General features: G+C 40.5%; 1 protein-coding gene across 7 annotated transcripts in view; it reads left to right on the forward strand.

Moving 5' to 3' along the window:
* Positions 1–22,580, forward strand: part of INTS9 (integrator complex subunit 9) — a 77,340-nt gene that overhangs the window by 40,464 nt on the left and 14,296 nt on the right. For all 7 annotated transcript variants that reach the window (XM_010583147.1, XM_010583150.1, XM_010583149.1 and 4 more), the window contains exons 12-14: positions 5,813–5,984; positions 11,303–11,427; positions 12,895–13,062. In XM_010583147.1, coding sequence (XP_010581449.1) covers positions 5,813–5,984; positions 11,303–11,427; positions 12,895–13,062 — 465 coding nt within the window. The remainder of the gene's footprint in view (positions 1–5,812; positions 5,985–11,302; positions 11,428–12,894; positions 13,063–22,580) is intronic.

Consider the following 22,580-nt stretch of genomic DNA (forward strand, 5'->3'; position numbering starts at 1 on the left):
GAGCATCAGAAACAGACATTGAATGATCATTTCTATTGGATAGGTTGTTAGTGGAGAATTGCCTTATTTTTTTCAAAGTAATGGTAGGCTTGTGCAATGTAACCTGTACGGAAATAGCCCATCATGAAAAGATGTGCTTAGCTGCTCAATTGTTGGAAGAAAATAGGGAATTACTCAGACATGCCTCTTAGTTATTAGCAAGCATTAATAACATGCCTGGCATGATACATCAGAAAGGGACAGGCCAGGAAATAAGCTCCTAATTATCTACGGAACAAGTCGAGCCCAGCATACTGTCTGGTCCTGAAATTCGATGTTCCTGTGAGTTGTATAAACAGCAAGATTTAAAAACAAACAAGGCAAAAAAATCCCCCAAATTGTTGATGTAGTGTCTTGTAGCAATGAGTTTCAGTGGTGCCTGGTGCATAGTATAAAAGAGCGTTTACTTCCTTTAATCAGTTATGATTGTATTTTCCATTTCACTTAACTATCCCTTTATTATTGTTACAAGAGGATAAGTAAAAGTATCTTCATCTTCTCTACAATTATTATTTTTATTTTGTCTTACTCTTTTCTCTATACTAAGTTGTTTGAAGCTTTTTCATTCTCTTTGCATGGAAATTTTCCATGTGTTTGATTTATGTCACCTGTTTTGAACTCATTCCTTGTTCTGCTGTGCTGAATAAAACCAGACGCACTGTTCAACTCTGCAGAGAACCCAAAACACTTCTACTCCCTCCTTGTTAGTTCCGCTTTAATGTAGTAGTAGGTGTTCATGATATTTCCTCCCTCACAATCACTGCGTACAATTTTTCTGGGGTGGCAGTTTGTTTCCTAACATCCACTCCAAGTGAACAGGGAATATACTTTCCCTCTGTTATGAGCAAGGAATGTGGGCTAAAGTGCTTCAGGCTTGTAGGGATGGATTTGGACATCAATTCCTACTAAAGTTAATATGAATGGAGTGTCCAGATTCTTGCACAAGCTTTTGAAGTCTCCAGTGCACAAGCTAAAAGAACTTCTTTTTAGAGGCATTTCTCTGTGATCGCTGGGGTAAGAGTTCCTGTGACCCTGTTGAAGGGAGTTAGGATCTGGAGCCGGACTGCTCTACATTCCAGCCAGTGATTTCTCAGGAGGAAAACTGGGGAACTGGAGTGGAGAAATGGTCAGTTAGGGAAGGGAGGGGTCGCTCTGTGGATGCATCTCCCCTAAGGTTAAACAAAAGTGGCAATTCAGTTTTTTACCAGCCGTTGTTGTGATGGGGAAGAGAGGAGAAGGAGCTCAAACTGAAGTAACATTGGAAGCTTCTGCAAAGTTAAAAACTGGAGTTTCCAAATGCTTGTGAATACAGCAGGCTGGCCGAGGGAGGTGATGGCTTTCACTTCCAAGACACTGTATCAATTATATTCTAGGATCAACTGTCTAAATAGGCTTAGATTTAAGCTCCACAATACCTAGCTGAAATGCTGTGTAGCATAAATCAGTAATTTGTTTTATTTAGAAATGTTAATTCTGGTATCCCAGAACCAACTTGTGGTGTTTTACCAAATTCCTTGAGCGCATGGGAATGTCCCATCCTAACACAACCACAGCTGAGGAATTAGCCATCTCCCCAACCATTTTAACAGGAACCATGGATTGCACACTCTGCACCATCCCTTTTGTGGAGGTAGAGACTTTATAAATGAATAGTTGAATTGTTCTAGCAAGGCAAAATGAGAAGCTTTCAGTTCTTTTCCTTTCTGCTCAATCTTTACATAGATGGTTTCAGGCAATAAGATAAGTGAATCCAGACCTATCTAAATGTCTGTAACAGAAAAATTTGAGAGGTAATTTATATTGATCAGTATTTGCTAGTGGAGGAAGAATTTGGATTTACTGTCCTCTTATTAAGGATTCTGTTAGCAACATCTAAGAGAAATGGCTATGAAAAGCCTCTTTTTCTGACTCAAAAAATAGCCAGGATGGGAGTAATATTGATTCTGTGCCCTTAAATACTAGCATTTGTCTTCTTTGTCTTTGATTCCCTCCTCCATATACCAGTTCCTGCGTAACACATTCAAAGCAATAAATACCTGGAACCAGGTGATTGTATAGTATTATGTTTTGTCATATAGTATTATATAGAATTAGGCCCCTGTTAGTGTTGGTCTTACGAAGGGGACGAGGGAGGTGAAGTAATAAACACATCACTCATTCACTGATAAGAACCACATCTGTTAAAAATTCTGGGTACAGAACACAGACACACAAACACACACAGAGTAAATAGCAGTGTATTTTGGCTTACTTCAGTAAAGGGTACACAAAGGCTCTGGAGATTTATCCTGTTTATAGCAGCAGTTGCTGACCCTGTAAATCAAGTCTACCACTTTGAAGGGAAGCATAACCATTTGGGATTTAAAAAAACCACAGCTCTCCTCAGTCTTAGTTCAGTACTTTACCATCCTCTCTCTCTCAAGCTTTCAGTCAATAATGGTTGTTTCTGTAGAAGGATGCTCTGAGTGTTGTTTCTGGTTTTCAGAAACCAGTCCTGTTTGAAAAATATTGGTTGGCTAAATGCCAGTCATTGGTTTTGGCCCAAGCTTGGTACAGGTTGGAGATCTGAACATGACACAGTAATGACTGTTGTGCTTATACAACCCATCTCATCTGTAGATCTATAAAAGACCTGTATAAATCATTACAAATTTAGTCCCCTTAATGATTTGTGAAACTTTGTTGGACCTGTTTTGCAAGTTCAGTTCCATATATTTTTGATTCGGTAATTAGAAAAGACTTTGCTCTAGACACTAAAATCTACCAGCTGCTTTATCACTGGAGTGAATAGAATGTCTCTAAGCTTGTTTTTGTAGCCTTTCACCCCTATGTCCAGCTGTGAGAATTGGAGATTGTGAGCTAAGGTACGGAGCTTCAGTAGACTTATCAGAAAAGATCTTCTAAGATGAAAAGATAAAAAAAAATCACAGCACCTCAAGACATGGTGTTGAGGATTCAATATATGTCCCTTTTCCCTCCTGAGTTAGAACCTCAGTTAGAAGCAGTGTACCCCAGTGTTATGCTAGATGTTTTGTTGCTGGAAATAAAAAAGAAATAATGAAAAAGAATAACACAGACAAAACCCAAGGTCCTGAAAACTGGATTAGAGATCCTGTGTCCCTTTACAAAGTAATAGGAAGGCATTTGAAGCTTCCATAATGTTTTGAAGAGAATACAGCTTTTGTGTTTATCAACAATGAACATTTGTATAGGTATAGCAGTGAAATAGGCTGTTGAGAATGCTTTTGCACAGAGAGTGCTGCTGTCACATCTTAGCAAAGATTTGAATGCTACTGTATACAAATATATATAATCCTAAGGAACCTGTGAAACAGGATGCTGGAAGAACAGTTTGTGATTTCGGAAGTGTGTCACATAAATGCTAGCTGTAGATATGTCTTTCACTTCACTATCTGCTGGTCCCTGACAAAGTTTTGCGCTGGAATGTCACATATCGCATTTAATATTTGAAGTAGAAATTGTCCCCTTCTTCCTGTTTACGCAACTGAAACTGCTTTTGCAACTTCAGTTTTGAGGCTTTTGGCTTCCCTCAAAAAAAACCCAAACAGGGAAAAGCTTCATGGGACCATTTCCTAGCCAGTCTTTTAAATGTCAGTATTTTATGGGATCAAATTTGTTTTGCCCATTGTCTGCTAAACTGCAGTTTTTATTACTGAAGCTAAGTTTAGATTCTAAATATTGCACTCCAGATGTGTTAATCAGAAATCTTTACCAGTCTTAATTGCAGAAATGTTTTCAAGATTCAGTGCATATTAACTGCCAGAGCCATTATTGGATGGGGTTTTTTTTTCAAATTTCCCTCTTGAAGATTAAATAGGAATTTGATATTACTAGTAAGCTGCAGAAAGTGTAGTCCCCTAGCTACTTCCTCCATGATCTAAGGATCCCCATGGAAATAACAGGCTGTGTCCACCTACAGTTTCCATCTTAGGTCAAACCCCAGAAAGAATGATACCAATCCCATTCTATTCCAGCCTTCTAGCTATTGCACAGCAGTTATAAACAGGATGTGTGGGAAGTCAAATGCAAAATGGCAGCAAAATGTTTGTGGTTAGGAACTTGAGGGAGACCAAACTAAAGGAAGCAAGGGAGAAAGATATGAATATTGGCACCTATGTACAGCCAACTTTCTGTTATTGAAAGGGTATTGAGGGTAAGTTTGCACATTGCCTGTTCTAGCACCAAAGCATATCTTTAGGCAGTGACAGCTAGAAGTTGAGTAGGGTTGATACTTTTGTTCAGTGATGCTAATTCAATTAAGAACCTAATTGTGTAATAACCTTAAGTTCTGAAGTGCTTTGTTGTGCGTAAGTTGCTAGGAGGCTTACAGAAGCATCACAATTCTCAGCTTTCTGTTCCTTTCCGTGTAGGCACACTACCTTGAGTTAGATCTCCCATGGTAAAAAGTAACAAATAGAAGAGAATCTGAAAAGATGAATTACAGCTTTGAGAGACCAGAAGAGTTGCTTATTGTAATGTTCTTTCTTGGTTCCTCTTTTGAAAATCAAATATGTTACAATGAAGAGGAACATCCTGAGTGGCAGAGTTTTCTGCTAGAAAAGCATCACGCACACATCGTGTTATGACATGTAGTGAAGAGCATGCTGTTTGCTAATTAGTCGTATCGTCTGGGGTTTCACGGCACAACAGCTGCAGAAACATGTTGCTGAACCTTGCATATGGGAATTCTGTATTTTGAGCAACCTTGCAATGCCTGGCAGGAGACAGCAAAGTATGGAGAGATCTTTGAACAGTCCCACCTCCTTTAAAAACTGGCTGACAAAGGAAGTACTGTTCCCCTCTTTCACACTCTTTTATTTCCATGTGTCCATGTATGTTCCTAGATGTTCAGTGTGTGATTTCATTGTCTTAAATTGCATACTTTTTAAGAAAACTGTATTTACAGTTATATTCAGGCTGGGGATGGAAGCATATACCTTCCAAGAAAATACTTGCAAAATACTGCATGAATACGTGTAGCAGATTAGTCTATTAAATTGCTTTTTAAGTTGAACGTTGCTTTGCAGATTAGAAAACAGTGGCAGGAGACATAAAGCAAAATTCTTCTTCAAAAAGTGCCTTGTTAAATAAAATTCCCCATCTTAATAAAGAAATCTGTTCCATATGCATAGTTGATTATGCTCTGTTTGCCAGCCCTAGTGACAAGTACTTCTCATTGTTCTTAGTTCATTGTTATTACTAGTTTCAGCAATAGTTAAGGAAGGGCAAGTCAGTCTGTTCTTTCGTATGTTTTTTCAGAAGACTTGACTTTGTGCGAACACATTATACCAATGAAACTCATAGCAACATACTGCTGAAGGCAAAATTACCTGGTACTACTGTGATGCAAGAAAACCAGGTTAAACATCAGTGCCCAGAGGTCTTTGTAGACATGGCAAATAGGAAACTGTAGCTTATTTTGAATTTGGCAGCTGAGCACTCTGTTCGCTCCAGGAAACCCTAAGCAGGGAGTATTTGCAGTTTCCTCTCAGTTACCGTACTGCTGGTACCAAAGAAATGAGAGTAAGGACTTGAAGGCACCTGGCCCCATACTCTGACTTCCTTTTCATAACATTTAGGACAGTCATGACTAACTCCATTGGAAAATCTAGGGGATATGCAGGAAGGGACTCTGTGATGAATTAGAAATGAACTGTAGAATATTTATAATCTCATGTAAACAGACACACTGAACTACAGAGCACAGAGGCATGAAAAGTTTGTAATGTCTGGATTTTTGTTTTTATTTCAGCTCATTCAGACAAACAAATTGAAACATTATCCCAGCATCCATGGAGACTTCAGCAATGACTTCAAGCAGCCATGTGTTGTGTTCACTGGACATCCCTCTCTTAGATTTGGGGATGTGGTTCATTTTATGGAGTTATGGGGAAAATCTAGTTTGAACACTGTTATATTCACAGGTAAGTAAAATGCAGATATCATTATCAAATTGACAATAGGTTGTGCGCTCTGGTTAAGTGTGGCCACATCCTAGGGGCTTTACTCATTCGGTCTGGGGCAGAAGTTTCTGACTTCAGTAAGAGCTCATCTAAATTAAGACCCCAGGATTGACTGTAGGGGCAAATGTAATTACTGTGCCATTTAATTCATTTTAGCCCTGCAGAGCCAACCTTTGCCATGCACAGTCCATTCCTGCCATTTCTAAGCAAAATCTTTGTTATGCACAGCAGTAAAATGCCTACAGGAAATTAATTTTTGGATTAAAAGCAGCTGCCTGCAAGTTAAACCCAGGCAAGACCTAATTGATGCTGGTCAGAAAGGAGAAACACTTCTTCTCCATATTCCATTGGAATCACAAACCTTTCCTCATCCCTTCTCCTGCCCTTTCATCAAAACCTCAGGTAGCCAGACAGTCTGTTTCTAAAGATGTTTCTGTCATCTCTGCTGTTTCAGAAATGTGCACCCCATACAGACCTGGCAGTAGTGATCTATGCCATTGCTGCCTTTTGGCTGAGCTTTTTTTTTCAGACGCTTTTTGGCTGACAGATGCATTTGTACCTGAAGCTGAAGGTACAGCTCTAGCTAATACCCAGGGGAGCCGTTTCCTTTCTCAATGACTCAGGCTGCCAGGGGCACAACAGGTCTTTTAAATTCCTCCACTTGTCCCAGTCTGATTCTAATGCTGAGCCTCGTTTTAATGAATCAAGCCCTGTCCACCTCGGAATGAGCTATGGTCTGAGATCCACAGGGCAGCTGCATCCTGGGACCATGCCAATCATTAATAGCGAGACAAAGTGTTTAAGAGAGAACATGAAGCTTTTGTGAAATCTAGCAAAGGGGGGTATCTTCCAGATATTTCAAGGCCTTCCCTCAAACTGACATTCTGTCCAGGTGCCTCCTCTTTATACCCAGTGTGTCATCCAAACAGAACCCTACAGTGGGCACTCTTCAGATCTGAGAAGGGAAATAATCCTTTAGGCCATTGCTACTGATTTTATGTATCTCTGGTATAACTGGGAGATGTGTTACACTATAACCTAGCCAGATAAAAAAAGTGTGGATTTTGGACTAGGACAAAGTAATTAGAAATGGGGAGGAGAGCACTGAGTAACTGATCAAACCTACTCCCACAGCAAGGGCATGATGGAGTCCCACTGTTAAGCTTATTTTCCTTCTCTTTTTATTGAATAGGACTGCTGGAAAGCACATAACCTCCTAAAGCAAAAAGGACTGGGAAAGTTTTATCTCCTTCCTTTGTTTTTTAACTGTAGACTTGAGGCTAGTGATGAGCAAGTCCCTTTGACTCTTTCACAGTATTGGTACCAAAAAGTGTCACAGTATCCTGATACTGTTAAACCAATTTGGAAAGATTTAAAGAAGTGTGTAATTAGCCCTACTGCAAGGGGAGGGAAGATACAAGGGGGTTCCTGCTGAGCAGGTAAGACACATAAATCTACACTGTGTTTATGCTGGGAAATGGTGCATGGTACCACAGCACTAACGTCATAGCTGTTACAGTACCCATCGTTCCTGACCTTTGAGGTAGTTTCAGGAGATACGCCCTAATTACAGTAAATGGTAAAATTGCAATATAGATATGCATTGTCTTGGAAATAATGAATTCTACACCAGTTGGGATTTCAATTAAAACCAGAGCATGTACCCCCTTTGCTGGGTTATGTATTTCATAAATCCCTAGGAAATCCATGGCATTAATCACGGTTCTGAATGTGCTACCCACTGTCAGCAAGGGTGTCAGAAACTGGCCTTTAATGGCAGGAACTCTTATTCTGTGCCTTCTTGTAGGGAGAGGTAATTGACCTTTCTGTATTAAAATGTAATCCTTCTGTGAAATGAGGAAATAGAGCAGACTTCTATTAGAACTTGGCCCTGGCAAGTTGTTAAGGCATCTGAATGGCAGTCCTAACAGCCTGTGGATACCTTAGGTCATGATCTTTGAGATTCATTCCTAGTTTATCCTTCAAATGAAACTCCAGTTGAGATCTGCTTTGGTTGTGATGACCCTGGAGTGCACAGTGGTCCCAGGTGCTTGTGGTGGTTTGTTTCCTAAATTTGTCCATACGTGGCTTTTGGACTCTGTCTCTGTCTGTAAGCATATCTACTCGGCAGGATGTTCCTCCTTCCTTATGACTGTCTCAGCTGGAACAAAGACATCTTTGTGCACAGAAATTCCTAGCAGATTAAATTCTTCTGTTCTTAACTCCAGTGGAAATCTGAAGCACCTCCATTGATGCCCAGGATTTTTATTATTTAATTATTTAGCTTGTCCTGTTTTAAGATAGCATCCTCTGTAGTTACAAAAGAAATTTGGTCCATTGAAGCAGTATGTGATAGCGGATGATGTTCTAGCTTTTCCTGTGAAAGATTCCTAGTTTCTAGTAACTAGGACCTTTAAACTACAGGCCAGGCGGTATTGTTAATGATGACACTGCTTGTTCAGTCCACAGGAGCTAGGTAGTCTCCACCTTTCCAATTTGTAATGTAAAAAACAACTACAAGAGAATATAGACTAAAACAGCAGCTGCAGCCAATAGACAGGACACCAGCTGTGAGTGAGCTGTAGTGCTGCTCTGCTTGCTTGTGTCATCTGCAAATGTTACCGCTGAAGCAGTGTTAAATAGATTATTGATCAAAAATATTGAACACCACTAAGCCACAAAAAATCTAGAAGAAAACACAGTAGAAAGAAGTCTGCTTCTTGCTCTCTCTCCGATAACAGCAATGCTTTAAAAACTAACTCCCTAGGAGATCTTAAAAACAGCTCATGCATGCCACATTAGTGCATCTTCAGTGGAAGATTTTATAACACAGTGTCACACAGTAGTAAATCAGATGTCTTGGGGGGAAAAGCTAAAGACCTGTAATTCTGTCAGAAAAAGTCAATATGTGTCCTTGACAAGCACCGTCTTCCATCAGACAGGTGACTTCTGGTTTTTTGGTAGTTTCAAAACAGCTATTCCTATATGTCACATAAGTTCACTGTGAGACTAGCTCAAGTTATGTTTTTCATGTGTTCTAAATCTTCAAAGTCCTGTGTTAGAATTCCTTCAGAGATACTATAGACTTGGTGCCATTTTGGATTCTTAGATCAAAAAGCCATGTCTGTACATTTTCTGAGCCTACTTATTCAAAAATACTTAGTCTGAATAGGTGCTGCCTCATGGCATTCTCAGATAAAAGCAGTCAAATCTCTGTGTAATCCACAATACAAGATGGGATGGAAAAGCTCTCTTCTGATAACTTTTTAAACTTACTATTTGCAATTTCATTGTACATCTCTAGCAGAGGACCTGTGCCTGACTTAAGTTTTTTGGGTTTCCCCAGTGGGTTTTAAAATGTCTTCTGAATTAATCCTAATTGACCACTGGTCATTCTTCAACTAGCTACCTTCTTAGTATTCTTATTTTTAAACTTCTGTTCATTGCTATTAAATTTAACTGCCATTAACTCCCAGTTTTTACATGATATTTTTAGGCTTTGTTTCATTGCCACTAACACATCTGCTTTTAACTAGCATGGCTTTTTGCCCAGTACAATTTTTATTTCATGTTTCTAGATTCATGGCTTTTGGGGCGTCTAGTAAGATGTTCTTGTACAACTATCATTTTTTGTTAATATTTCTCACTTTGATGTGCCTATGCAGTTATTCTGACAATTGCTTTAAACTTGGGAAAATTATCCCTTTGACAGTTCCAAACATATGTATCATTGGCTGATGCTATATTCTGTTCTCACAGGGTAAATATAACCACATCATGATCACTGATACTTAGCCAGCAGCAGATTTTTAGGCTAGCAATTAACTTGTCTTTATCAGTAGAATGAGGCCCAATATTGAATGTCAGATGCCATGCTGGAAGCTGAACTTCCTGCGGTAAACTTTTTAAGGACATTTTTTCTTGCTGTCTACTTGAGAAATGCAGCCAGTGGTCTCCTCAGGGTGATATAAGAACATAGAAGATGGCTGTCTAAATCTAGACTGAAGACTCTGTATTTAAGTTTCCTTTAAATTCATCCTTTTACACAGCCTGAGCAGATACCAGAGAAATACCTCATACCGTTTGCTAGCAAGGCTTGGTCGTTTGCATCTGCGCTTCACTCTGCAGGTTGTCCTTTGAGGCCCTGTGGTTCAAAATAGTTTAGCAGATAAGTCTTTCATGCATCCCCTTCTCTTTTTTTCATTCTGTATTTACCAAACTAATATCAGTTTTTCTTTTCCTAGCATTCCCTTTATGTGATCTATCCCACAATTACCAGATAGATAGTGATGGCATAAGCTTTTCCACATCGTTAGTTGGTGGCCTCCAGAATCAAGTGGCTACTTGTATACTACACTGTGTCGCCTATGAGACCTACATTTTTCATTCACCAAAAAAATAGTTTTTTTCTGTAGTATTCTCAATGTTGTATTAGTCTCTGTGTGAGTAAAAGCCCATTCAGTGCATGATTTTTCCCTGGGAAACCTCTAATCTGATTTTTAGAAGTCAGTAATAAGAGTACAAAGGGAAGCTGAGACTTGCTAGGTCTAATAAAGATACCAACTGATAAAGTTATCACAGCCCATCTTTCCTTCTGGATACCCGCTACCGCAAGCAACCTTCAGTTCATACTGGCCTGAACTAGAACTGCTCTGCTGGCGTAACTGGAAAAAGCCCAATTCCCTGTCCCTCCAACAGGAGGGCTCCCTACAGGTCCTCTTGGGTTACATTAAAATTTGGACCCTTGTTTTTCCACCAGTCTAAACCTGGCATTTAGATTAAAAAAAGAAAAGGTATATGTATACTGTAAGGAAGAAGAGAAGTTGGGAGGTAATGTGTCTGCAGCAGTGGACATCAGTACACATTCTCAAGATACGATCTTTATGCTGCGTTTTTGTTATAGTGAAAAACAAGCTGACATTTGGGTTACCTTATGGTACCAAAAATGTGTACATCTTGCCCTCTTTTACAGGATCTGATTAAAAATAAGAGATTATGTTTTTGTCTTGATTAAATTTGTTATAAAAATCATGCAATAACGTGTTCAAATGAAACAGTATTGCTCTGTTGCTTGATTAAGATAAGACTAATTGTGGGCATAATTTTCATCAAATTAACTGAAAATAACGGGTGGGGGGAGGAAGAAGGGAAGAGAAATCTGTAACAGAATTAACATTGCTGAACAACAGCTTGTCTAGACTTGAATGTGGAATCAGAGAGGAATTGGGCCATCTTTGTTCTTAATAGGCATTCAGTGTTTTCAACGTTTCTCTTTTCAGAACCCGATTTCTCTTATCTGGATGCCCTGGCTCCTTATCAACCTTTGGCAATGAAATGTGTTTACTGTCCCATTGACACGAGACTGAATTTTATTCAGGTGTCTAAATTACTCAAAGAAGTCCAGGTAATGAATTTTCTGTTGCCTTTTCTAACCTTTCTTCACACATCTGAAATAAATAGGTCAATTGTGAACAACTGTTACATTAAACAATAGCAAAATCAAGACAATACCCAAATCCTTTTTTCTATGAGAGAGCACACAGCATTGAGCTCTCCTTTATCATCCTGCTCCAAAATGAATATGGCATGACTGCCAATCTCTGCACAGAGTGGCTTGGAAGATCCCTAAAAGCTTAGAGCGCAGAGCAAATGGTGCGTACATTCCTTTCCTCCTTTTTTAGGTATATATAGTCATAATAACTTTATTCCTTATTCTTTTTCATGTTTGTATGAATAAGCCTGGCTGTGTCTAACACAGTCTTAATGTAAAGAGTACCAAGTGCTGAGTATCCTCAGCACCCTCAGCTTTAACCATCTCCTCTGCTCTGTATCCTGGAGCTGATACTTGCTTTGGTCCTGGCACTGCTGTTCTGGAGTTTCACTCCCATGTTTCTTCCAAATCCACTGCTTTCCTTACTCCATTTGCAAAATCCAGACTTCTGTCTAGGAAGAAGGCCAGAGCGTTCATGTAGTCTCTGCTTTTCCCCCTTGACTCTTTTTGGCTTTAGTGGCCTCTCCTTGTCCGTACAATTTGTTTCTACTGAAATTTGCTTTCTGACTCATGACATAATTAAAATAATACCTAGTTTTTTTCCTGGCTGAGCTTTTCCTTTTGTTCTGTCTTCAACTTGAACACAAAAATACATATTCTTCCAAACCTCTTAACAATGTCTGGATCATTTTATCTCATTGTTCTGTGACCTGGCTTGTCACCGCACAACTGATAGCAATTGCCACTGCCTGTTTTTTGAACAAGCATCTTCTTCCATGTTACTACTGAAGTATAATGCTGTTTCCAAAACAGTTTGCAGAAATACTGTCTTGTCCTTTGGCTTCCGTAAATCCTGCAGTGATCCTTTGGGCAACCAGCGTGTTTATGCTTTGTTAATACATTACTGACAGGTCATGAAAACTCAGAGTTGCTTATTGTGGTAATGTTTTTGCAGCCTTGCATATTGATACATCTGCCTCACTCCATGCTATTTTGTGATGGTCTCCACCACTACTGTCATTTGCTTCTAATTTAGATGAGAATGATTTGGAAGAAAAAGCAATTGAATATTCTTCTTTTTTCTAATCTTTTGGCAGCTAACATGACTGCTGATATTGAAGTGGTGATTAAAGACACAGATTTAGGCCTTGTTACTCTGGACACTGTTGTATACAAAGCAAAGACTGCCTGCTCCTTGAACAGTTTGTTCCAATACTGACTGGATCTTCTTGACTGCATCTTTTGGATGTTGTTTTCATACAAATAAATTAGCTTGCTAACAACAATCTGCAGACCTCCTTATGGCAATGATTACTGTTGTAGAGCAGCGTGCAGAATCAACCAAACACTTTTATAAGTCACCACACTCTTCTCTTCCAGCCTCTCCATGTAGTTTGCCCGGAGCAGTACACTCAGCCACCACCCACCCAGTCTCATCGTACAGATCTGATGATAGACTGCCAGCCTCCACCAATGTCCTACCGCAGAGCAGAGGTGCTGACTCTTCCATACAAGCGGCGCTATGAGAAGATCGAAATCATGCCAGAAGTGAGTTAACGAAAGTGGGGTAAAAGATGGTGGCTTCTTGTTCATACAGCCAAATCCAAGCTACTGCTTCAGTAGCCCCTTTGACTAAAGATATCTTGTGGCTGTGATTTACTGTTGATTATGATCATGTAAAGCACTTTCTATCAAATGGAGGGCTAAGAAAGAAGCATTTCTGAGAGAGAATTTCACTGGGTAAACTAATGGGAATTGAAAAAAACATTGTGGGCAAGCAAAAAATATGTTCAGGTTAATTGTCCTTTGCAAGGTTATATCACATCTCAAAATACAGAACAAATGGCAATCTGTGTTAGCCACCTGTGAGGCAAGCCAGTCATCTCCAGTTTAAATATGAGTAAGTTGAGGCATTGCAGTTTGAATGAGTGGTCCAGGGCCATGGAAAGGATCCAAAGAATCTGGGAGTTAGTAGGCAGGAGTTGTCTTTCTCATTCTCCAGCTGTACCTGCCGTGAGAAATACGCTTTCCCTTGAGGAGCAGTATTCACTGTTAAAGGTGTAGTAGTGAAATGGCTCATTTGTAATACAACAGTTCCAATAAATAGTTAATTCCTACAGACTGCTGAAGTCCAACAGGTTAATGGGTTGCTTGTAACCATCTATAATGTTGGACTACTTATGTCTGCAACATCTCTTAATAATTTATTAACCCCATAAATCAAATATAAATGTACCCATAATACAAAGGGTGACCCATATTCTAACAGGCATGATCTTAAAATATTTTTTTGACAATCCAATCAGCACAAATGTGTCCTTGGATCAAAGGTGACAGTGGCTTTTTACAAGCAGGCGTTACTGCCCTTTAGAAACTGTTGAATATGTGAGTCTACTTTTCCTCAGAGTGTAGAGGGAGGAAGTACCCTTAGTTAAGCCAAACATGAAGTACAGAACTGGTACCCATGTAACAAAATCCCTCAGCCAGTCTGCAACACCCATTCCTACCATTTCACGTGTGTCTGCTTTGTGGATCAGCTCTGTTAGGAGCCTGCCCAACCCACTGGTTAGAGGACTGCCAGTGACAAAGAGGGATTTTTTAATTAGAAAATATACTTGGATGCAACTTCATCATGGCATGTATATTCAATTTTGGGGGAAATTTGCATATTTATTGGATGCTGTTAAACCTAAGACTAGTAAAACGTGGCTTCCATTCACACCAGCATGACCAAACCAAATTGTACATTCTGAGTGCAGAAAGCCAGTACATGGCTTACCTATTATTTAGATTCCACTGAAGCTTTGGGTTTTTCTCTAAACTGCAGGGGTCTAAGTGAGCCTTTGTATGTAAGCCTATCCGTTGTGTCAGCCCTGTGAAGAGGGTGGATACCAGCTTTTCCTGCAAACAGAATGCAAATTAGCATGGATGCTACAGATGAATATTCACCAACCCTCATACATTTTGAAGCTCCTGTCAAGGGGGGAGGGTTGTCTAAAAGCTAGGCTGGTCCATAAGAGTCGCAGGTTCAGTTTCTTGCTCTGTTGGAGTCTTCCTGTATGATCAGCACAAGTCTAAAACACAAAATGCAGCTCACGTTGGAAAGGACACCGAGGACTGCAGAGTTCCCTGGCAGAGCTTATTAGTCTGAAGGCAATGCCATGCTCATGGGGCTAGACCACATCAGAAAACAAGTCAGTGTTTCTCTTGTTAGCTTGGCTGTTGGCAGCAAGTTCCCTTATACTTGAGGCTCAAGAGGCCACGTAGATTCAGTCTCATTGGCAGACACTAATGTGAAAATGCTCTCCATTTCTCAAACCCAGTTCTCCAGTGGTTTTCAGGTGCTGTCTGTCACTGAAGTGAATGGATTCTTCCTATACCTCTAGGTAAAACCAGTGCATAGGAATAAAAGCACTTCCCAAAACTGCTGGGGTGTTGAAGGGAGGATGCACTATAGACAGTGTCGTGGTATTTACCAACCTGGAAATGGGTATCGAAGAAGCATGTAGAAAATGAGAGCTGGTTTCTATTGCATTCACTTTAACTTGGAGTGTTCGAGCAGAAAGCTGCACAGAGAGGAATATTGACAGAAATGGCCCTTTTTTTTCCTCTAACAAATAACATCAAATTGTATTCACACAGGAGTCCTAATTTCAAAGCTATCTGTGCTCAGGGAGTAGAAACATCTCATGTGATTTTCCATGTTCAGGTATTCTCCCTGGTTTGAAAGCTGTGCTTACCAACTTGTTGCAAGAAGCTACTTGGTATGTAATGACACTCCTGAAAAGACTTTTTAATAGGATACAAAAGTTAGGTAGACCAGATTGTCCCTGTGACTTTCAGGAAAACTGTTGTCCTTCCCCATTGGTGTCAGGGAGGTAGTCTTTGCTTGCCTCAGGGGGTTCTTTGAGAGTTAGACCCATTACTTGTTGTGTGCTTGCTTCTGAGAGCAAGGCTGTGATTCAGGGCTGCTAATAGGATGCCATTCCCCAGCACTGAGTTATGCAAATCATCCTCAGAAAAAGACCTCGCTCATTCTTTTTAAGGGAACTTGCTAGAGGAATAGCAATACCAACTTTGTAGTGATCACAGACTGTCTCCCCAGGACAAACTATTTCAACATGTCTTCATCACATCATGGTGTGAGGCTCGTTTTTGCTTCCAGCTTGACCTGCAGAGTGGTGATAAGGCATGGGAGGGATGGTATGTTGTCTTCCACCCTGTCTGACTTCGAGTCTTAGCAGCATAGCTGATAACTGCTGAGAAGTGTAACTATGTGATCTCTCCTACTCTGTGTAAGCAGTCACAACAGTCAATCCCAAAGGATCATTGTCTGGTTTGCAAATAAATGGGAGAAGGAGGAAAAGACTGTCTTTTTCTGGGGCCTGTATGTCCTTTGATGCTAACCCACTAAACAAGCACCTTACTTCCCTAATAATTTTTATGTGCCATCTGCATGGCTTGCTTCATTCCCTCTCCCAGGAGAAAAGCCCTGTCTGTCTGTCTGTCCTGTTGTGCAGAAAGGTCATTAGGATGTTGGTTTTGAGAGGTTGATGCAGATGGCCTGTTGGTTTCAGGCAGGGTTTACACAGTGGTGGCAAAAAATGGCTGAAACTTCCCCTTCTGCTGGGTGGGTTGTGCAAGACAGGATTGCAGATACGATAGATGAGGCTCCCTGGTGGGGAGTATTTGCTGCTTCATGTCCCCTTTTCAGTAGTTTCATCCAGGAAGAGTCTGTAATGGTGCCTGAATATATAGGAATTTCTGTACTGTGAGGAAAGGGCATTTGTTTCATGTGGGCTACCACCAGCTCTGGGGTTCTGTGAAGGGTCAAGTGGCAGTTGGAAGGGGTATTTTATAGCTCCTAGCAAACTTTGCTATTGTTATTTGTCAAAACCATGTTAGCCAAAAATGGAATGATGAAATCCACCCTGGAAAAAAAAGTAATTGCTAGATCTGCTCCAGGTCTAGGACTTGTGTCTAAAGTACATCTAAAAGTCTCATAAAAGAATGTGTGCTTCAATGAAGTCCTGATCAGGGCCCTCTCCTGACATCCACAGCCCTTTCTCAGAAATGGACATGTGCGCAAACTTCTGTCTGGATTCTGAAAGCTTTTGAAAACCAAAGCAGTTGGCTCATTATGGTTTCAGTCAATACAGACTGGCGGTATGGTAGTGTGAAATTTCCTTTCCAAAACTATTTCGGTGGTTCAGATTCTGGCCTGTCAGACTAATGTAAATTTACTTATGCTGCTGGAGCTTGTCTACATATCAATCACTTCACCGAAGAGCAAAGTCAGGTCAAGCAGGACTGTTGTATGTTAATGAGATTTACACTTGGAGCAGCCTTTGTTTAGAGAGAGGTTTTAACAGTCCCAAGGCACCAGGCTGGAATGGCTCTCAGAGGTATTGTGGAAACCTTTACACTTTAACTAATTTGTTCTTCTCCGCATCTGCCTTTCACTTTAAAAAATAATAAAAAAAAGACTGCTTCCTGGAAATTGGTTAGGCATTGTCTATTCACAGGAGAACGATGGGAAAATGGAAAACACCTTCTGGAGCAAACAGATAAATTAAACAGTAGTGTTTGAGCAAATAATGTGCCTCCAGTTTAATTACAGCTGAACAATGGCGCGGATCACTTGATTTCAGCAGCAAACTGACTTCAGTGAGGGCTCTGCGTTTTAAAGGTACTCTGTTTGCAAGTTCTTCAGGACACAGGCCAGTATAGGAGAGTGTGAATGGGCAATGCACAACCTGACATGAAGCGAAATTATAAGGAACTACTGCAGAGAAGAATTAGGAAAACAGCCACTTGGCAGCCCATTATAATTATGTAGCTTTCACTCCCCCCTCCCCTTCTCCTGTCTTGACTTCTCTTTCCACGTAAGATCTTGCCAATTCCTTTATGAGAGAAAGAAATGCAAAACATGGCTTTCATCTTACCTCTCCAACTTCCTTCCATGTTTCAGAGACTAGGGAGTTTCAATTTCTGTCTGTCTTCTAACCCTCAACTTATTTTGGTGACTCTACATTATCCAGTCTCCTGACCTCTCTGTTCCTTTTCCCCTGACTATTCCCCTTGTATAAAGATGCCGTAGTCTCATTTACCATAAAGTAAATGAAATATAACCAGCCTGCTTGCTTCTCCTACTATCATTCCTCCCTTCAGCCCCAAGCTCACTGAATCCACTGTCTGTAAAATTGCCTGGAGTCCCTCCCTTGTTCTAGCACAGGCCCTTTCTGAGTTTGACTTGACCTTTTGACATTCCACTAAAACTACTCTTGTCCCATCTTTTACCAACCTTTTTTTAGACAAAGCCAGAACCACTGTAGTCTACCGTCTTCCTGATTTACGTCATCAGTGTTCAATGCAATCAGCTGTTCTTTTCTTCTTAAAAATGTCTCCCACCTCACTCCCGTGTATCTTCTCTCCTGGCTGTTCAACCTGCCATGCTTCTGCAGAGAATTGTCCTCCCTTCTCCCTTCTTTTGTGGGCTTTGAATGTGTTATCCTTAATTTCCTTTGCTTCCCCCCCTGCCCTGTACCTTTTCTCTGTGGTTGGTCTCATCCACAGATTGTCCTGTTTAGATTGATGAAACTCGGATCTGCTTTTCTGCTCCCAGCCTGCCTTTGCCTGCCCACATTAATATCTAGGTTTGTTTCTCCTTCATTTTTGATGGCTGGCTGTAAGATAACACTCTTTTCTGGCCAGGCACTGACCTCCCTTTTTCCCAGTCAGCTTCAACAACATTACATTCTGACTTGACATTCTGACCCATAAACTGGTTACTGTATTTTGAATATTTTGATTGATGCCCTTTTCATGTGTTTCAAATGACTCATCTTTTGTATCTGTAAGCTGCTTGCCTTTACTTTGAAGATATTTCATGTCCTTGCTTCCCCTACATGTCATTTTTCATTCAAGTTTGAGGCTGATTTCTGCTTCTGCCGGTTCTGGCTTCCACTGTCCTCTTGTAAGTTCCTCAGACAACTGTTTCCTGCCTGCTCCCAGGCTATGCAGCATAATGGGGAAGAGCTTCATTAAACAGCCATAAATCTATTTCATTACACTTTTTAAATACCTCCTTAAAACTGTCTTTTGGCACAGGATTGGCAAAGCGCCAGCGGTTAGCTTTTGTACTGAGACTACTGTTTATAATCCCACACAGGGTTAGTTCCTGTTGGTTGGTCAGTACATATCTTTCTGTTTTGCCAGGCTTTGGAGGCAAGGGCCATCATGTTGATCTGGAGCCCTGATCCATTAGTTGAACATGGAACATGTACGTGGAAAAGAAGAGGTTTGTTCCATTGCTCAGAACTGCAGGACTAGCCCTTCAACTTGTTTTATTTCTCCACTAGATGTTGGGTCTATGGAAGAGTAAAGCTAAGATATAGGCATTTGCAAGCAATAATATAAAAAACTTTAGATATTTATGGCATGATTCTTCATCCACTGAAGTTATTGAGACTTTAAAATCTGCTCCAGAGAGAATTGTAGCAGACCCACAGAGACTGAAAGATCTGTTAAGTTAGGGTTAGTTTAGCAATATAATCATCCCATTGAAAACACTTGGATTCTTCTGTAAAATCTGAGGCTGAAACCGCAACAAGACATGACTCAGATCACCCACTAATGATTATATAGATGCCCTTAGTTCTAGGATGTTCTTCTCTGTTGGAAATGCCCTTGTTCCTTTAAGTCTCATTAGAAAGGTTCCTTGACTTCCATTCTAGTGCACAATGGCCTACAGCATGCTTGTGCCTTGTTTAATATGCTTTCTGGTCATGAATGCTTACTCCACTGGCTTGTTTAAATCTTTAGACCTTTCCCCTTTGGTGCATGTGTTTGACCACATATCTTTTTGTTTCCTCTGCAGGATCTGATACTTGCAGACTTCCTGCACTCAGACTCTGCCTGATTTAGCAGATGGTGTAAAGCCAAGGCTGAATCTGTTTGAGACTTCTGCCCACACTATAATCTCTTGTGCCTTTCTGTGTCTGGTTTCAAGTGACTTGACAACAGAACTCCTGGTACTTAAATAGTGAAGGGATAAGAAGAGGCAGGGAAGTAGGAGGTGCGGTAAATTGTCTTCCTTTCCTAACATTGCCATCCAAATATAAGTGACAGGATGAAGACCATGTTTCTTCTGTTTACAAAACTGACTGTACAGGTCATGCCTGCTTGTGAAAGGGCTATTGCACAGCTTTTAAGCATGTGGAATATTTGTGCACTCTTTTCCTATTAAAGGTACAGGGGGAAGATGGTTTTCTGCATCCAGAAACTGGATTTGATGTGTGTGAGGAGCAAGGTGAGTGGAGGGATGGAGAATGAGGCAGGTTGTTCTCCATTCAGATTTTGCTGAGGGCTACTTATTGTAAAAACCTCTGTGAAACTGTGATCACTAGGGCCTGGTGGACTCCCTCTGAAAGCAGGCAGATCTTAAAATCTTTGGGCTTCTCTGATAATTGGGAGAGGATATTTTTCTGTCACATACGAATTGCATCCTTTTTGGGGACTAGGATCTGGGTGAGAATCTTTTCATACCTGGCAATCTCCAAGGCTGTAAGCAATCATTTCCACCTAGAAATGGAAGTGCCCTCAGGGGTTACATGGCCAGAACCCAGCTGCAGCTAGTAATAGTGTTTATAACATGCCTCCAAAAATGTAAGGCACCAGCTTCAAATTATGAAGACTTTTGCCCCTGTTGTTCCCACTAGAATGCTGTTCAAACCCCCACTGTCTCTGATGGCTAGAAACATCCTAATTTCCAACCTATGCGTATTCATGGCTGGTCTGCACATACTTATTCTTAACATCATGTTTTAGCATAAATAGATTTTCCTTTTTGTTGGTATTTTCCCTGTGGTGTTTATGTAGAATAATCAAATTCTCCTTTTAGCTTTCTTTTTGCTAGGCTAAACAAGCCAAGATACTTAAGTTTCCTCTTACAAGAGAACTTCTCCTGCCCTAATCTACCCTTCAGAATATCTTACTTGAACTTAAATTACCCACAATTTACAAGCAGTTTAGATGAGATCTTGCTGGGCCCAATATAATAGCAATAGCTCATCTCTGCTAGAATTACCTGATACTTTCTGGAGTTGCATTTGCTTTTTCATGGCCATGTCACATTTGTGACTTAGTTCTCGTGGGGTGGACTAATAAACCTGGACCCTTCACCTCTGTCATTTCCAGCAGCTGCCAGCTCACAGCAGAAATTCTCGGCATTCGCCCAGTCGCTGGCCTTGCATTTCATGCTATTGAATTTCATCTTGTTTTTCTCACTTCAGTTCTTGAGGTCATCTAGTTCTTCCTCTATGATAGCCTGATCTTTCTTTCTATTAAGGGTGCCTCTACAAACTTCAGTGGGGCCTTCTGAACACTCTCTCTTTATTCTGTACTGAGGTCATTAATAAAAATTGGATGGGAGTAGGCTCAAGACTGACCCTTCAGGAATTGCAGCAACAGCCCAGTAGTTGTCTGGGAATATTTTTGCTTTAACCAGCACTTTCCCCACCTCAGGACTGCTGTAGAAATCCACAGTTTGTAATTTCCCATGTGGTACCTTGCTAGTGCTTCATGAAGCACAGACTGTGGCTGCTCCTCAGCAGTTGTCTTATCAGAGAAAGCTGTTGTGTTAGTTGCATGTGATCCAATTCCAATGATTTTTTTTTTTTTTTTTTTTTTTTAATTTTCCTTCCATTTATTTTATTACTGCGATATAGTAGCATGAGTAATGGACCTCTTAGTACAATTTTTGAGCGCTAGGTGTTGCACAAGCACCGAACAAAACTCATCTCTGCCCCAAGGAATATATTACAACTTTATTCTTTCTTTGTTCTAAGGACTTGCAATGTGTTGAATTCATAATGGGTCTGTCCTGCCCAGTGGTTTCACAGCTTGTTTCATGTCTTTGATTTCTCTGGTTTGGTAGAGAGTTGCAACTCTGGCTCCTACCTCTAATGCAGGGATCATACATTTATGCACAATTTGCAAATCTGGAAAATACACATTCAGTGTTGATGTAAAAACCCAGCTGTGTCCCTTTCTAAATACACATGCTATAATCTAGTGTACACATCAGTGAATTTCAGATCTGAAAAGTTAAGGGGATTTTAATTACTGATAAGCTTTGCTGTGCTCCTGCTTGTTCCACTTTGCTCCAGTCCTGGAGAGTGAAGATCCAGCTCGCCTCACTCAACTCAGACTTCACCTCTCCCTGCTGAGTCAGTCTTCCTGCATCCTCTCTAGTGTAGGCCAAGAGATATTGCACTTATAAAACTTGAAGCTGAAGAGGGGAAAAGGAGAAGTTTGGAGAGTTGTCCCAGAAATCTAGGAGGAAATCACTGGTAGTCACTGCTGCCAGTATAGCTGCAACTCGGATGTTAAAATACTGGCTGGTGTACGTCTGTGCATGTCTGTCCCTGGGAAAATCCTCCAGAGGGCCAAGACCACATGTGCTAAAATTCTGGTCCTCTCCTGATTTTATTCACTTGATTATTCAGCCTCAATTATTATTTTTTTTTTTTACTGTAGGAGTTTCAGATCCCAGCCTCAGTCATTGTTCAGCTCTTTATTGCCAACAAGAGGATTTTTGGCTGGTGACCAAAGATGGTATGCGACCTTAAGCCTAGGAAGAGTTGTCCCTGATGAAGGCCTTAGTAGAGACTTCAGAGTAACCTAACTCATGTACTTTGTTCTTCTTTATAAACAACTATAGCTTGGCCAACAACGGTGTTTGGGCTCACATAGTATGTGTCAGATCTCTTTTTGTTTTGGACAGTGCAATCCTACGCAAAAGATTCAACTGCAGTTTACGGTAAAAATGTCTTTACTCTGTAAGAACATAGGTGCACAGCTCTGATCACAGGAGCAGAACATTCCAAGCTGACTCTTCTCTCCCTCAGCCATTACAAGGTTCATATCAACACTTGCAGTTTCAGACTACTGAGTGTCAATTACTTTTGGGTTTTGGTTGGTCTCTGTTTTAAATTTTCCTTAACAGGAGGGATTTAAAAAAAATTAATACGCACTAGACATATGTACACACACAAGTTTGTCTT

Source organism: Haliaeetus leucocephalus, unplaced genomic scaffold (assembly GCF_000737465.1).
Source record: "Haliaeetus leucocephalus isolate CR32 unplaced genomic scaffold, Haliaeetus_leucocephalus-4.0 Scaffold871, whole genome shotgun sequence".
In the NCBI taxonomy this organism is placed as follows: domain Eukaryota; kingdom Metazoa; phylum Chordata; class Aves; order Accipitriformes; family Accipitridae; genus Haliaeetus; species Haliaeetus leucocephalus.